This window comes from Callorhinus ursinus, unplaced genomic scaffold (genome assembly GCF_003265705.2).
Source record: "Callorhinus ursinus isolate GAN/ISIS: 27379988/994484 unplaced genomic scaffold, GSC_fseal_2.0 scaffold79, whole genome shotgun sequence".
Classification (NCBI taxonomy): Eukaryota; Metazoa; Chordata; class Mammalia; order Carnivora; family Otariidae; genus Callorhinus; species Callorhinus ursinus.
In genome coordinates, this window is record NW_027397141.1 from 2,105,085 (window position 1) to 2,121,886 (window position 16,802).

Consider the following 16,802-nt stretch of genomic DNA (forward strand, 5'->3'; position numbering starts at 1 on the left):
CAGGTGTGCACACAGCCCCCCATCATCTTCAGGCCTGCCTCTTGCTGCTGTCTGCTCGGTGACCTCGGGCAGCCCTGGCTGGGACTTCAAAGAGCCGCATCCCTTCCCGAGTCTGGGAGACATTTATGGGTGGCTACCAGGGAGAGAAGTTTATTGTCTATTAAGGGCAAAGACTTCGGCGAACTGGTGGGATGAAGGGCTCCCCTTCGCCTCGGGGCCTGACTGTTGGTGGTGTGTGAGGGAGCCCGACTTCCTCCCGAGGCCAGCGTGCTGGGCGGAAGGCAGCTCCGAATCACGACAACGCTGGAAAAGAAGCACAACTCTGCCTCATGTGTGTTTGTCGAGAGGGAAACCGTGGCGGGCACGGCCTTGGAGTCGGAGCCCGACTTCATAATGCCTGCGCCCCCGCATCCTCCGCTCCCGCCCAGGCCTCTGTATTCGCCACTTCCTCCCACTTTTCCATCCGTAGTCAGGGCATGTGTCTGCCAGGGAGCCAGCCCCCGTGGAGGCGGGCATGGGACAGACTCCAGAGAGCATCAGGATAGATGGACAGCCCACACTGGCATGTACAAAGGGCCGGAAACGCGCTTTAAGTCAGGAAAGCAAATTCGTTCAAACAATGCAGATGAGCAATCAAAATTCAAGTTAAAAACACAATAATTCCGGGGCGCCTGGGTGGCTCAGATGGTTAAGCGTCTGCCTTCGGCTCGGGTCATGGTCCCAGGGTCCTGGGATCGAGTCCCGCATCGGGCTCCCTGCTCGGCGGGAAGCCTGCTTCTCCCTCTGCCTCTCCCCCTGCTTGTGTTCCTGCTCTTGCTTTGTCTCTCTCTGTCAAATGAATAAATAAAATCTTAAAAAAAAAAAAAACAGTAATTTGGGTAAGAATTATTTCCCACTTGTTCTTGCTCCTTTGCATATAATCTTATTATAGCCTATGTTGTGTTGTCAAGTATTTACTGTGGAGACTGATGAGCAAGGGGCCTGCCTGGTCACCTCTGGACCCCTGGTACTTGTGTCTGTAACAGGGGGCAGGTGCGGAAAGACATTTTCTAGAAGACATGCTGGGGGGAGTGACCATCCGTTGGTAAAAGCAACTGGGTAATTCACCTTCGAAGCAGCAGACCCTGCTGCAGTGTCAGATGTGGGCCGAGTGGAACTCGGCCTGCCCCAGGCCCGTGCAGACTGCTGTGTCGGGACGGGCCACTTTCGTCTCTGGAGGTGCTTGTGCTCTATCGGTCTGTCCTGGCTCCCAGGTCCGTCCCACTGCCACAGTCCTGACACTTCCTGGCCTTTGTGATTCCACGGCACAGACTCTGTTTTGAAAGGACAGGGGCATAATACAAGCGGATGTGGAAGAAGGGCCAGATGACATCACTGAAAGTATTTGAGGAAGTCCACTCTTCTGGATGTTTACAATCTCAGCATGTTCCTTGTTTGTAATATGATAAGAGCACTTTTGATACATTGGGGGAATTAACAAGCCTTGTTGCTCAGACAGTATTCATGAATTTTTATCGTAGGCTCATAGTGACGGAAAGAGAATAGGAGGTCTTGGCTTGAGTCCCAAGTGACCTTGACTCATGGGTTGACCTTGGGTACAGCATTCAGCATAGTTGAGATGCTTAAATTATGCCGATGCCAGCTATTCGCTGAATTTTTGAAAGAAAAAAAAAGAATTCCATTATTAAAGATGAAATGGCATACTAAATTTTCCCTCTCAAAATCTTAACTTGGAAAAATTGGTAGTACGTGGAAGTGTCGCCCTTTCCAAGGTAAATTCCGTAAGCTCTTTATAGATTTAGCCTTGTATGCATGCTTGTAGAACGCAAACCGTAAAACATTCAAGTGTCTCCATAAACAGCAGTCTCCCTAAACAGTGAAAATGTTGACACTTGCTGCATCCCTGGATCTGAACTGTGAGTGAGGAGAGGCAGGCTTCTTTTCCGCCGGGTGAGACAAAAGAAAGGTCAAGAACATGAGCAGCAAACCCTTCCCGCCTCGTGCCAGGCATCGTGGGTCAGCTCATCCCGCGGGTTCAACTAGTTTCCTCTTGACAGCAACCCCGACAGGTAGGGGTGGTGGATTCTACCCAGTGTGCAAATGAGGAGACCAAAGGAAATGGGTAGGGATGACTCCCAGGTCCACAGTGCTGGGGCCCCAGCCCAGAGCCCGGGTCTGTCCCTCCAAACATGGCACCATGGAGAGCAACCGCAGGTGCAACACAGTACGGGTGCGCACATGTGACCAAAGGCCAGGAAATGGGACCATAGTCCCCTGGAGGCCCGGGGAGACCCCATCCTCCTGCAGATGCAGGACAAAAGGCTGGATAAACTATCTTCATCCACCAGTACGAGTATGACGGAACCGGCCCCTCCTCCTAAAAATGTGTGCAAGCTGATTCCGATGTTGCCTTCTCAGGAGCATTAAGCTCCAAAGCTTGGTCTGAACCTAGTCCAGGGGAAATTATTATTTGGTAAGTCAGTATTACAGTTACTGTGGTATGTGGTCCCCGCGTGTACAGCACAGAACCCGAGAATGAGAAGAGCCCAGTAGCATACTGAGGAGCCAAGAGAAGCGTGGGATAGGAAAGTCACTGTGGGAACAGCCAAGGGGGTAGATATCCACGGGATCATCTGCACACGCATAACTGAGTGCCGCCCCCCCCACCCCGATCCGGACTCTGAGACGGAGCTGCTCGCCCCAGAATGTGCTTCTGCTGTGACTTAGAGTAGACGTGATTCACAGACCTTCTCCCGGTGCAAAGGGAAAACTGCTCACCTCAAGCAAGGGAATCCTAAATCACTGCTAAGAGGCAAAGGCGAGCGTAGATACCTTCTGAAAGTTGCCCGGCGTGATTAAGTTGGCTGGGTACGCACAGGAGAAAGAGCCAAGCAGAAATGCAGAAATTCTACCCCAGAAGCCAGACCAACAAGTACATTAAGTGACTGTGGTTTTGGTGTGGACTCTCTGCTGGCCCTGGAGCCCCTGTGATTTGACTCAGATGGCTGTCAAATTTGCAAAGATGAGGCTTCTCGGGTCTGGACTCGAGCCTGCCCAGGCAGACTGCTGGTATTCCTTGCATGCCAACACAAACCAGTACCTGCCTCGCCTGGGCCAGTTCTTACTAAACCCAAACAGAAATCTCATTGTATTGTAAAAGAGCATTGCTAAGTCTCTCTCATTCACATAGGCTCATCTTGGATTTCCCCCTCCCCCAAATTTAGCGTGTGGGGAGGGTTTTAGATAAAACTCTTAACCGGGCATCTTCTTCTGGAAGACATAGCCACTCCGTTTCTCAAGAACAATGCTAAATATTCACTTTAGATTCCTCTGCCAACACTAACAACATACACATTTTTATTCCCTGCCAGAGAATACCAAGAACTGACATGCTGTATAAATAAGTAAAATGGAGTAAGGTAATGTGTGAGGTAATGCATATCCTAAGTGATGTCTCAGGCTGTCTCTCACCAGATGAACAGGGCATACACAGAATAATAGTTCACATATATTTAAGGGCATTTATTCTAAATAGAACATTAGAAACTTCACTGTGCGTGCACCATACCGATGCTCCTTCCCAGCTGTAATTACACGGGTGGCCTCCTGATGAGCTGTTTTCCTCAACATGGAGAACTGTATCCCTAAAGGCTATAAAAATGACTGAGTGACAGTACCCCTTCATCAAAAATCGTCTTTAATGTGGCCGATGTCTTCTTTATTTGCTGAGAACAATGACACTGGAATGAGCAGTGAGTGAGAGAATATCGAAGTAGAGTCTGTTTGGCCGCGTGCGTTTTCTGTAACTCGGACCTGCTGATAGACCATCACTGCCCAACAGGACCGCGAGGTCAGTGTAGGATGAAGTCACATGAGCTCATGCACGCCGGGGAACAGCATAGTTAAAGGCAGAGTAGATGAACAGTGAACACAGCAAGCTGTCCAAGAATTCAGCTCTGTCCAGGATGCCCAGGTGGTGGCCTTCCCTCCCTGGGCTCTGTGGGGCCACACCCCTCCCCCAAAGCAGCTGCCCTGTCCTTCTTCCCAGTCTGGGCCACGCAGCCCGTCTTCTCTCCTGCTTGGCGGTCTTACCACTTCTCTACATCCTCTTCTGTCAAATTACTGCCTTCATTGCTCTTTAAGATGAAGCACTACAGTTATTATAGTAACTTTTTACTTATTGGGAATTTTACACGTTTGTTCAACTGTGCTATTATTTTTACTGGGATTAGGACTCATTTATTAGTGCCCTGGTTACAAAGTCATGCAGGTTTTGAGTGGTCTGCCTCTCAACACTCTTTTTTCCCATAGATCTTGTTGGTTTGGTGTGTGGTTTTGCAGAATGTGAGGGTTTTTCAGAAAGAGTCATATACTGTGTTCTAGCAGAAACACCGTACTTAAAAAGAATGAGTAGGGACAAGGTGAGAGATCAACACAGGCTTGACTTCACTGTTCCCAAGGGTGAGTGGCTGTTGTGTTTCAGTATTTGAGTGGGTCTCAGCTCAGAGGATGGGGAAGGCAAGGCGGGAGGGAGAACATTCCAGGCCAAAAGCACAGCTTGTACAAAGGTGTATTCCTTGTGGAGGATGGGACCCAGAGGTGTTCATATTCAGTGCATTTAAAATCCTTAACATTCCACCCTCATGGGAAAATATTTTATTAAGCACTCGATTGGAGTTGAGGTAGGAGGAGACCTTGAAAACCCAAGAACGGTGGTTGGACAGAAACAGGACTCAGATCGGCAGGCGTCAGGAGAAGCAAGGCGTGGCGGTGCAGGGAAGCAGTGAGGTGCCGGGCCAGAGGACGTGGAAACACACAGGATACTGTGTCTTGGGAACAGAGCCTGATGCGGGCTCTAACTACAGGGCTAACGCCAAAAGGACATGATTACCCACCCAGCCAGCTGCTTGACCTGAAGCCTCGTGTCCCCTCAAAATTCATGTTGAAGGTGATGGTACTAGGAGGTGGGCCTTTGGAAGATGACTAGGTCATGAGGGTGGAGCCCCCATGATGGGATTAATACCCTCATTAAGGGCCCACAGAGCCCTCTGGCCCTCTCCCTGCCACACGTAAGGACATGGCAAGAAGGTGCTATCTGTATGGGGCGCCTGGGTGGCTCAGTCGGTTGGGTGGCTGCCTTTGGCTTGGGTCATGATCCTGGGGTCCTGGGATCGAGCCCCGCATTGGACTCTCTGCTCAGCAGGGAGCCTGCTTCTCCCTCTGCCCCTGCCCCCGCTCATGTGCTCTCTCTCTCTCAAATAAATAAAAGCTTAAAAGAAGAAGATGATGATGAAGATGCTATCTATAAATCAGCCACAGCCCTCACCAGAGGCACTGGACTTCCAGCACTGGAGAAATAAATCTCTGCTCCTCATAAGCTCCTATGAGCCTATGATATTTCATTATAGCAGCCAAGCAGACTGAGACACCAGGCATTACTGATGAACAAAAATAGGAATGGTGGCCATCTGCATTAAGGATGGAGAGATGGAGGGGGTAGAGGGAGAGTGGCTTCCAGAAACTCGTCTATGGACAGACCCACCAAAGATGTCTGGTCAGCAGTCAAGCAACTCCACGTAGAAGCATCCAGTATCTGATCTCATCCCACCTGTGTGTGTATGTGTGTTCTCGGGTACAGCAGCTCCAGCAACATAGCTGACATGCACATTGGTTCTCAGATTATTGCTCTGTGTGGCAACTTGATGTCACAGCGACATCAAGAAGGGGGGCTCTCGCAGTCGACAAGCAGACCACTTCCCGGGGAGAAGCCCAGCAGGCTGAGGCACACCCCGCCTGGGTCCTGCACTGGCACCTTGGTCTGCCCGGCAGCGCCCTGGCCTTCGTGAGCCTCGGTCTTGGTGGCCAAGGAGCCGTCACAGGAGCGTGAGAGGGACTGGTAAGGGGGCACTTCTATGGAGACCTCAACAAACTCTTTCAGATGCTTGAAAAGAAAAAGAACTCATTCTCATTTGATGCTTGGAAGACTGTTTCATTTGTAATTCAAGACCTAGGGAATCCCTGTCAGGAAAAGGTTCAAGATCAGCCTTTGGAGTCAAGTGAATAAGCTCCAATTCAAAATAGATCCATAAACATGTCTAAATTGCTAGGAGAATACATCTTCAGGCGCCTTAGGAACAGAGAGCATGCTGCCGTAGATGTTGTGAGCGGCAGTGGATGTGCTGGGAATAATGAACAGACTCCAGGAAGTTCATTGCAATTAGAAGTGAAAGGTACCAGAACTCAGGTGATCTGGGCAGTAGGTGACGGGGAAGATGCCTGAAAACAGACAATTTGGGCTTCGGACAGGACAGCTCTCATGCTTCTAGATGGAGAGGACCTGCGTTTGGAGGCATCCTCACTCAGTACTGTGCCTCCTCTTAATTAAGGCTGCCTGTGGCATCCCCTGACAGCCAACCCCCAGCCCCACGGTCCCTGGTGCGCGCCTGCCGGGCACACCTGCCCGCCGGCTGCTCACCCATGTCCCTGGGCCTTCCCCGTCTAGGTGACTCAAATGAGACAACTCTCGGTCCCCATCCAGAACCTAGTAAGGGACCTGACGATGAGGCCTCAATGCCTCCTGGGTGGGGGCCAGGTGGCTTTACAGAAAGGACATGGTATGAGAATCGGGAGGGATGCCTCTGGTTAGGGCACATGCCCCCTGCGCTCTGCGGTTGGTTGTCACGTGTCCGCACCCGCACCCGCCCCGACGCGTGCCAGAGTGTGCGGGAGGCAGCCTGCCTTCCTCGCTGGAGCCTCCGCTTGCCGCCCGGGAGGGGAGGAGGGGAGGAAAGTGGCCAGGGCAGAGGTGGGCAACAGGAACTGCGATGCCCACCTCTTCCTAGCTCTGCCAGGAGAGCCGCCTGTCCTCACCTGCAGGCAGGCCCACCCACGCTCTGAGATCATTTCTAGCCTTGGGCCAGGTATTTCTGAGGAAGCACTGACTCCTCCAACCTACAGCATTGGCTGGGTTTCAGCCCTCATTCCTAGGTCTGGGGCCCTGTGCCAGCAAGCCCGGCCTGCGCCTGGGGGCACTGACCCCTGGGCCTGGACGGCCTGGAGGACTCCATCAGGTATGTCCCGGAATAATCCCCCCAACAGACCCAGGGGAAGGCCATCCGCATGTTCATTCTGTGCAGTTGAGCCGAGTCAGGTCATTTCCCTGCCTGGACTCTGCCCCGAGCTGTGTTCCTGAATCTTCTGCTTGGCCTCATCACTGCCCACTTCACAGAGAGCCCGCGGCCCGACCCGGGGGCTCCTCATCCTTGACTTAGGCACCTCACTCGCTCACAGTCCGCCGTCTGGCCTCCTTTAAATGTCCTAAGTGTAGATGATGTAACTCGGGGAAGCGTCTGGCCTTGGCCTTGACCTCCCACACGCTCAGTGCCTGCCAGTGGCCCACCCCGTCTTGCCCGACTCCCGCGCTGGAGGCTTTGTAGCCAGTCCTGCGGGTCAGCACCCTAGTGCCAGCGTGAGAGCGCGGCTGTCGTGGGCCATCTGGTCAATAGTGATTCTGTTGGGGAAACACCCCCAGACCTCGAGCTGCCCGAGAAGAAAGAGAGGGTGGAGACGTTGGCCCGTCGCTGCTCATAAAAACATCTAAGCACGCAAGTATAAAGTCACGCGGCTTGTTGCCGATGGCCCGGGGAGGCACCGAACGCACACCTCCCGGTGACGTCTGCCAGGCAGGTGAGCCAGCAGGAGTGATGCCATCCCGCAGGCATTCACCTGGCCGCGAGTGCGGGGAGACCATCGACTAGCTCACCGTCAGTCTTTTGAACTCCCATTCCCAGCACAGCACCCTAGGCTCCCCCTCCATACCCCAAACTCCCAGCCCCAAGAGGACAGGCGGGGACTCGGGCCCAACTGCTCTGAAGCTCATTGGTATCGGTACGAGTCCCCTGGAGTTGTTCGCTCCAGATGGGCCCACGCGTCTGCCCATCAGTCATTTCACTGCCTCTACCTGGTGACGCTCTCAGGACCCTTCTTGAGCGACGTCTATCATGGGTGCCTTGAAATGCTTTCAACAAAGGAAACTGAATTGCCAGGGTTTCCCACCCAGTTTATAGGGAAGAGGGTTTTGTTCTGTGTGGAGTGGCCCTGGTCTGCGTTTCCTCTGCCATATGCTTTGTCTTGCTAATACCATGTTGGAATTATTTCCTTAATTTCTAAAGCTGCGTGTACGGAAATGGCTTATATTTCCTGTTTTGATAAACTAATAGAATTGTACTGGGAACTTTGTTCCCAAGTTAGCTTTCTTCTTTGTTGGCCTCTTTTTGGACTAAAAGGATAATTCTAGAAAGTCGGGCTTGACTGGACTTGTGACAAAGACTTGTATAGATTATTTTTTTACCTTAAATATGAAAGATGACTACTTTTTTGCAATAAGGGATGTCTGTCTTCTGTGTCTGTGTTATTCAATATCTCCCTGTACAGGAAGCTGGGGTTAGATGCTGGGGGCAGTGCAATGGTAAAAGATCTGTAAATTCAATCCTTCAGAGACTTGCTCTTTTTGGCTGGAGGTATATTGGCTTAGAAAGACTTTCTTGGACAAGACGTTTCTTGGAACATGTGGAGGACAAAATATTCTTTGTTTTAGGACAAATGAGATTTGTTCTTGCTTCTTCATATAAATTTGGTTAATACTCATTTCTTATGTGCGATTCGAGAACAATGCGGAGCATTTTTTTTTCATTTGTAAATATTGTATCGACTTTAAACAGTACTCACATCTGCAGAAAGCTGGGCCCGCGTCCACAGATTTGCTCCCTCAATAGACATGGAGGGTTCACTCTGGTAACTTACAGAAATAGCTTGTCGTAAAGAGTCTTAAATCTTTTGTGTGTTTTATTTTCTGGCATTCAAGTTGTTATTTAAACCTATTTTTAAATGTCCTAAATATGAGGACAAGTCTGCCGCTGGGAGAAGTGAGAAAAGCAGTTTTCTCTGTGTTTTGAAGGGGGCCACTCCTCAGACACCTATGGAGGAGGAGGACTTTGCACTGGGCAGCGGTGAGAAGCCTTTCCTCTCTGCCCGATGCTATGTGATACCCAACGAAGGCAGCTTGAGTCTCGGCTCTCCCGATGCCAGCAGATTGCTCAAATAAGAGGCCAGGACACCGGCGCATGGGACCGGATGTTCCCTTAATCTTGCAGCTGCTCCTGCCGATGTCCGCTCTGACTTGACTGGATTCCATTTAGAGAAGGCAGAGTAGTCCGTGCCTGCCGCCAGACAGCCAGTGGCTCAAGGCAAGAAAGTCTCTGCTTGAACCCGATGGATGCCTGGTTCAAGGACCCGGAAACTGGCATTCTTTAGAAGATTTCACGACTCTGTTCTCCCAGAGACAAAAGATGCACCAAGGAATGTAGGTCGCACATGTAGGGTGGTTTGGGTGTGTCTAGGTGGAACTGAATGTCCATGCAAATACACGTATTTTTAAATCTTTCTAAATGTAATGATGCCAAAATTCACATACGGTTCCGAAGAAAAGAATTCCCATATAAAAAGCTGGTCTCCCCCCACCCCCCCAAAAAATCTCTTGCTCCGAGGTCTCCACGTTGACCCTGGAAACAGTATCTCTTGCATTCCACTTGAGTGGAATATCCAAGGTTTCTAGAAAATACATCTGTGCCTTTGCATTGCCAATTGACTCTTAGATGATCTGGGTCTTTCTTAATTTCTAGAATTTCTAATTATTACAGCAATGCTGGCTACCAATTCAGGGCAGGGTAAAATTCAGAAGAGAAGGGTCTAAAAGGGTGTTCTGAATAAGGAAAAGAGAACTGAAATGTTTTTGACAGGGTGACTGATGAGAGGCTCAGCAACTGAGCCTTCAGTGCCCAGAGCCTCCCTGCATGGGCCGCAGGTGGCAGGGGGTCAGAGGGAGTCTGGGGGCCAGCACTCTCCCAGGACAGCATGCCATGTCCTCTTTAGGCGTGGAACGCACGGGCCCCGTGGGGAATATTCTTTCTCCTCTACTGACGGAGGTGGCTTCGCAGGAAGCCACAGCAGCGTGCCTACGTGGAGAGCCTGTTAGAAAGCGTGTCCTGGTGCAGGAAATCTGAGGTGGGGCCGGCATTCCTGAGTAGTGCCTGGCTGCGTCCACGTGCCATGCTGGGTGTGTCCAAGGTCCAGAGCAGACATCAGCGTTGCAAGTGTAGACCGAGAGCCTCTCAGACGCTGCATCTATCAGCCCACTCCCCGGACCCAGGTCATTTGGGACACTGCGTCCAGGCACATCCTGTTCAGACTCTCCACTCACTATCTTCACCACGAGCTCTCCCCACGCGACCCCTCCCTTGCCAATATGGCTTTTGTTCTTATTCGTTGTTTTGCAAGAAGTACCCACTTCATCTCTTCCTGGGGTAGCTCAGAGGCATTCCTGGCCTACTGTGCTTCTGATGTTTAAGCCGTTTCCTGTCTTATTTCCCAAAACTTAGAATTCACATTTATTTTTCAAAACAACTCCTGTTGGTTCCACACTACTTGGTAAGACGTCCAGCCAGTTTACAGTGATAGCAGAATTACCGCCCTTTGCCTTGTGTCTGCCGAGGATCTCCCAGCCCCCGACCTTCCCTTCCCCATCCTGGAGGTTGCCGCTGAGTCCAGCGGGGCAGGGCTCTGGACGAGGTAGCTCCAGGGAGAGGGGCACCCACGGACCGGACCTCAGGGCAATGTTCGTCAGTTGCGGAAGGAACTAACGATTAAGCCCCCAAGTCAGACTCCTTCCGCAGTTGGGAAGTTAGTAGCCCCACAGTTGGAAGTGGTTACACATCTTGGTAGCAACTGAGGTGGCTTTCATTGAGAAAGGAGGACAGAAGATGCCCCACGCCCGTCCTGGACCATAAAGCCACGATGGGCTGAAATTGAGTCCTGGCCAGAAGTTGGGGGATCCGGCAATGGAGGGGCATCCTGGGGGTCCTATGAAGAATAGGTTCAAATTCACTCCAATCCAAGATGCCCTTGATTCCCTGATGATGATGATGATGATGATGATAACCTGGAGGTCTTGATTTCCTAGGCCTAGAGACTGGCAGCTCTCCGTCCCCTGGGTTATAGCAGTGAGGGCCTCGGGTCAGAAGGCAGGGAGGTTGGCCTCTGTGGGGGAGGCCAATAAGGGATAACAGAGCACAGGAGGGCTCGAGGGAGAGGGCCGGCGAAGTCAGTGCTCTCCTGACCTGGCCTGACTGTTCCTCTCAGACCCCCTCTCCTTCCTGGCACTTGCCGTAATTTAAAGTGTGTAGGCTTTGTTGCTCATTTACTTAGTTCTCTTGTCAACTTGCGTACATTCTCTGTTCCCTTTATACCCGTGGCCCAGCACCGTGCTCAGCCCAGAGGAAACATTCGGTGGAGAAGGAAGGAAGGAACGAGTGAGTGAATTTGCCAGGGGAGAGGGTGGGTAAGGTAGCCAAGAGCCCTGTGGCTGTCGTGTTTGGGGGGATCAGCGAGCTAGGAGCCGTGTCACCGGCGCAGCCGAGGGAAAGGCTTACCCTGACCACTCCAAGCTGGGAGGCACACAGCCTGGGCTCCTCCGTCCTTCCAGAGCCTGGGAGGGAGCGGTTTCTGCATGAGTGCGAGGACATATGAGCCCGTGCGTGTCAGATTCAGGCATGCTCAAGGAGGTGGTAGGCCTGTCCACTTTGCATGGATCCTCACATCTTTGGTCTCATTTGGCTGCGAGTCCTTCTCCGCCCAGGGATGAAGGACATCCAGACAAGCTCAGTCGAGCGGATGCAGCATGGTCCGTGACAGTGGACACTTTCTGCACCTCGAGCTTCCTGACCCAGGTGCGGAGCAGCATGCCCTCCGTGGACGTTGGGATGGTGAACTCAGTGACAGGCGCTGCTGCAGGGGGCCGTGGGGAGAGCAGGGTGCAGGAATATTGCTGTATGGGATGGTACCAATGGGAATTCAGACTTGACGTGAGAAACTCGTGGAGAATTTAGCTGATGCTCCTGAGGAGTCTTGGAGCTGCAGATGGAAAGCATGCCTTCCTAGAGACCCTGAAGCTGAAGGCCTAGACCAGGCCAGCTGGTCATCTTCGAGGGTGGTGGGCAGGCTCTTGAGGTGGGTGTGCAGTGGGAGGAAACCGGTCATCTTTACTAAGGAGTTGACAAGAAGGCTCAAGGTTCATCTCTGAGTTGTGTTGAGCAATAAAATCCAGGGTGGACGCGAGGGCTTGGAGTATGGGCAGTGGCTGGTGGAGGATTTTAGTACTCTTCTGTTCAGGGGACGCAGACAGAGGACCCCACAGAGCAGCTCACATACGCCTCATCCCAGATCCTCAGGAGGGCGTTTGTATCTTGAGAACGTTCCAGAGCTCATGTCCCAAAGGGGAATACCGAAGCTCAGGTCTGAGATTTGTTCAGTCTGTAAGAGACGTCTGGAACACATGCTCTGGCCTAATAAAGTAAATACTTTTTTTCATCCTGGAGATCTGACATTCCAGTTCCTGGTACTTAGAGCTCTTGTAGATGTTGGAATTCGTAAGGCTCCCTCTGTAGGCTATGCAAGATGTAAGATGCTGTTGGGAAAACACACACATCACACATACACACACACCACACACAACCCACCTCCCATCACACACACAAACACATCACATCACATCCTATCACACACACAGACCACATCACACACACACACACAGACCACATCACACACACACATCACACATACACACATCACATCCCACCACACACGCACACCACACACCTCACATCGCATCACACACACACCCCACATCCCACCACACGCACATGCACCACATCACACACAGGGCTGGAATCTCCATGATGGAGATTGGTTGCGGCTTGTAGAGGGAGGCCTGCCTCACCTCCTGGGACGGGGTACCCAAGCCATGGGACATAGTCGAGGAAGTGTCAAGATTGGGAGTTATCAGACCTACGATCCCAGCTCCAAAAGCAAAACAGCACTGTTAAATTTTAAGCAGGTTATGAAGAACTCATTCCTATAACTAAGTCCAGTGCATATCCTAAATCTAGGACAGAAATCTGTTAGATCGATTTAAAATCATTTCAACCATTGATTTATATCCAGGGATTTGGCAAGTGCCTTTAAAATCAAAATTAAAAATAGCCTATGAAACACCAGATGGAGAATGTGAGTTTATGCTTTACCCTGGAGTCCTTAGACTGAGGAGTCCCCCTGCCCTTTCCAGACAACTGGCAAATGAATTATTGTGTGAACCAGGGACACCTGCCAAGCCCCCTGTTCACATCCCAGTCGTACGTAATACAAAGTATAAATGTGGCTGCCCATCTAGATGTCTCCCTTTAGCATTCAGGGTAATCCCTAAAACCGATGGCTTTGCATGCGGCTGGATTTATAAACACCAAATATTCAAAATGGTGGGATTTTCAAATGAGCCCCACTATAAACATTGAAGCCGTGAAAAAAAAAAGGCAAATACCTAGAAACATATTGTGAGGGCATGAAAGGATTTTAAATGTGTTTACTTTTACACTGTGGAACTCAAACTACCTCACAAAATGATAACCAAGACATCCAAAAGGCTTCAAGGTGTTGGTTTGGGATTTTCAGATTTTTTTGAATTCTTCAAAATAGTGACTGATGCATCAGATACTGGAGTCGGTAAAGGGCTATTGTGGGGACACAAGGAACGTAGGACTCAAACGATCCCCCTTTTGTAGAAAGTTGTGTGCACAGGAAAGGAGTTTATCATCTCTACAAAAAGAACATTGAGTAGCCGTGGTGGTCTTAGGTGAGCTCTGGCCAGAGAGTTTTGAGTCAGAGTTCACTTGTGCACCCATCAAGGCTGCGCGTGCAGAGGAGGGCTAGCAGGCGACACAGAGGTGACCAGCCAACACCGCATCCATCTACACATGAGCAGCAGAACCATGCCAGGAGCAGCGAAGAGTCTGGCTGATGCACTAGCACGAGGAATAGACAGAAAGCTTAACAGAGGGAGTCCCCAGGTGACCATCCTGTTTAGTCATTGAGACCTAACTTAGAAGGGAATGGAACAGATGTGGCGAAATGCACTTTTGTGTCAAGTTGGAATGGTCTGTTATCTGGGGAGTGTTGCTTGCGCAGTAAGGTTTGGCTCAGCGCGCACCAGAAGCTTAACCATGTCCAGGGTCCCTTGAGTATCAGTGGGCCTGCGAGCTGGGCGGTCTGCCGGGCGGGCCGAGGGTGGCGAGGGTGACAGGGTTCCCCTGTGCTGCTGTGTAAGTCACCTGTCATGCCAGTGGGGGAGGCGGGGCTGATCAGGAAGGGGCCAGAGTAGGGCCAATCTGATTGTCACTTCCTGCTCAAACTATCCTGCTGGCAACAGTCCAAAAGGAAGATTTCCTAGTCCAAAGTCCAAGTCCATCCTTTACCTAAAATACTGAGATCAAGGGCGAGCAAGCAATGCCTTGGAACCCTTTAGGATTGTCCGGGCAGAGAACTCCCTCCCTTAGCCACTCACTTCATTAAAGAGTTGGCCAAATAAAGACTTAGGAAGGCCTCTTCCCTCCATCCCTCCTCCTTTTGCAAACCACTGGGTCTCATAGAGGGCAGAGAAGGGGAGGGGAGGGGAGGGGTGGGGAGGGAAGGTGTGTTTGCAAGGTCCTCCTCCCCCTCGGAAGCCCCTCTCCCTTTAGCTCACCTGGATCCGTATTGTATGACGGGGCCCGGCATGGAACCTAACCCAGTCCTGCTTCCCTTTGATCACCCCTCCTTGGGGCTGCCTCCCCCATTCCAGAAGCATGAAGGGCTGCTTCCTACACCTGGAGTTTCTGCTTCATACTGAAGTACTTAACACAGGGTGTCACGGGCTCACTTCACCTGGGATCCCTGGATTCGGGGGATGTTCTCCCTGACTTTCGAGGCCCAGGACCTAGCTTGATATCTGGCATTGAGTAGGCACCTTCAAAAGGCGTATTGACCATAGAAGGTACAACATCTAGAGGGACCCCATTGTAAACTCTGGACTCTGGGTGATGATGAGTCGTCAGTGTAGGCTTATCGACGGTGACAAATGTGCCGCTCTGCGGGGGGACGTTGGTAGTGGGGACGGCTGCGTGGGGGGGGGGGGGGGGGGGTGCACAGGGACTCCCTGTACCCTTTGCCGTGGGCCCAAAGCTGCTCTAAAAAGGAAAATCTACTTGTTTTGAATGGAGAGCGGGCTGCTGGAGTCGCACATGCTCTCAGTAGATGATGCACTACCTGTTGCAGAGGACAGCGTTTGGGATAACACGTTCTTTGTGCTTGCTTGTGCAGGGCGTGAAGAAGTTCGACGTGCCCTGCGGAGGGAGAGACTGCAGCGGGGGCTGCCAGTGTTACCCCGAGAAGGGGGCACGGGTAAGTCACAGCGTCGCGGAAACGGGACTCTTCCGTAGCCTTCTGTTCCAGACAAAAGTGCCTTCCATCTCCTGACAGAGTCAATCCCATGCTTTCCTGAGACATTTAATACGGACGTACTCTTCCGTATCAGAACAAATGATCACATAATGCAAAATTTGGTCCAGGTATACTACACCCCGAACAGAGAACCGTAACTTTCTTACGCGTCTCTTGTTCATCTTTAGGAATAGATATGTATGTGTAATGCAGCTGTGTTTTATAGGTAAGCATATATTCTGTAAAAATACTACATAAAGAAAGCGTGGTTGTGTCTACCCCCCACTATAGGTATTATGACTAGAGGGCGCGAGCCTCCTGCCATGGAGAATCAGTCTCACTTTCAAAATTAGTCTGCTCTTCCCCCCGAATGTCCTTTATGTAGCGAATTTCATCAGATAAGTCGGAGAGAAAGGTCACTCCCCATCATGGCCAGCACACCTGGCGGCACCTGCATTACGGTCTGACACTGGGTTTAATGTGTTCAAAGTGACGGGCTTTCCTGTTGCCAGTGAAGCTGATGTTTGGGTCCCGGCATTACTGATTTTAAAAAGATGTGGTTTCTCTGTCTCCGTGTAAGCCCATTTTCGTATGGGGAGCGGTATTTCGTTTTATGACACAGTCTTTTAACTCTTCGTGCCTTGGGATCCCGCTTCCCTAGGGGGCTCCTGCTCGTCCAGGGCCAGATTGGGAGAGGTGGTTGGGAGGTGTTCCCGGTGCCCCCTGTCCCTGTCGCATCAGAAATTACAGCACCCCGTGGGTGTTCCAAATGCACCTCACCACCCCGAATCCTGTGGTCAGTGTTTACGGTCCCCATTCCCACCCTGCAGGAGGAGGACTCATCTCAGTGGAGCTTGGCCTCTTGGGCATGATGTCACACGCTCTCTCCTACCTGAGTCCCCTCCGGAAGCCAAATAAGTAAAACTTGTGATGAGGAACCCCTTTACAGATGTGGCGGTGTCCCTCCCTGCTGTGTGACTGCCCAACCATCCTTTCCGTGCCGAAGATCACCCCTGAGGAGGCTTCGGTCCCCACGTGCTGGGCCCTTCCTGAGCCACAGTCCTCAGGACAGCATTAGCTGTTGATGCCGTCAAGGTTCCTCTGCCTGGAATGGGGACGTTATACTCTAAGAATTGCTGATTGAAGGTTGTGCATCAGCATTTCTCAAGGATTGAGTATTTTTTAAATATATGGAAGCCATTTGGTGAGATTTAAAATCCTCCGGGGACCCTTGCTATAGATTTTCCCAGCAAAGCTTCTGGAGCAGGGATGACAATGCCTCACTGCTGAGCTCTCCCCTCCCCGAGCACTGGGCAGCCCGGCCTTATATGGGCATGAGGAAGATAAATTAGTGGTTTACAAATATCTGTGGGACTCGCCAGGATGGGAGGGAATTCAGCTCCAGAGAGACTCGGCATTCTTCTCCATGTGATCAGCCA

The 16,802-nt window shown here is 51.3% G+C and overlaps 1 protein-coding gene across 2 annotated transcripts in view; it reads left to right on the forward strand.

The window, feature by feature from the left end:
* The window catches only part of COL4A2 (collagen type IV alpha 2 chain), a 168,537-nt gene that overhangs the window by 33,204 nt on the left and 118,531 nt on the right, over positions 1–16,802 (forward strand). For both annotated transcript variants that reach the window (XM_073887417.1, XM_025874778.2), the window contains exon 4: positions 15,244–15,324. In XM_073887417.1, coding sequence (XP_073743518.1) covers positions 15,244–15,324 — 81 coding nt within the window. The remainder of the gene's footprint in view (positions 1–15,243; positions 15,325–16,802) is intronic.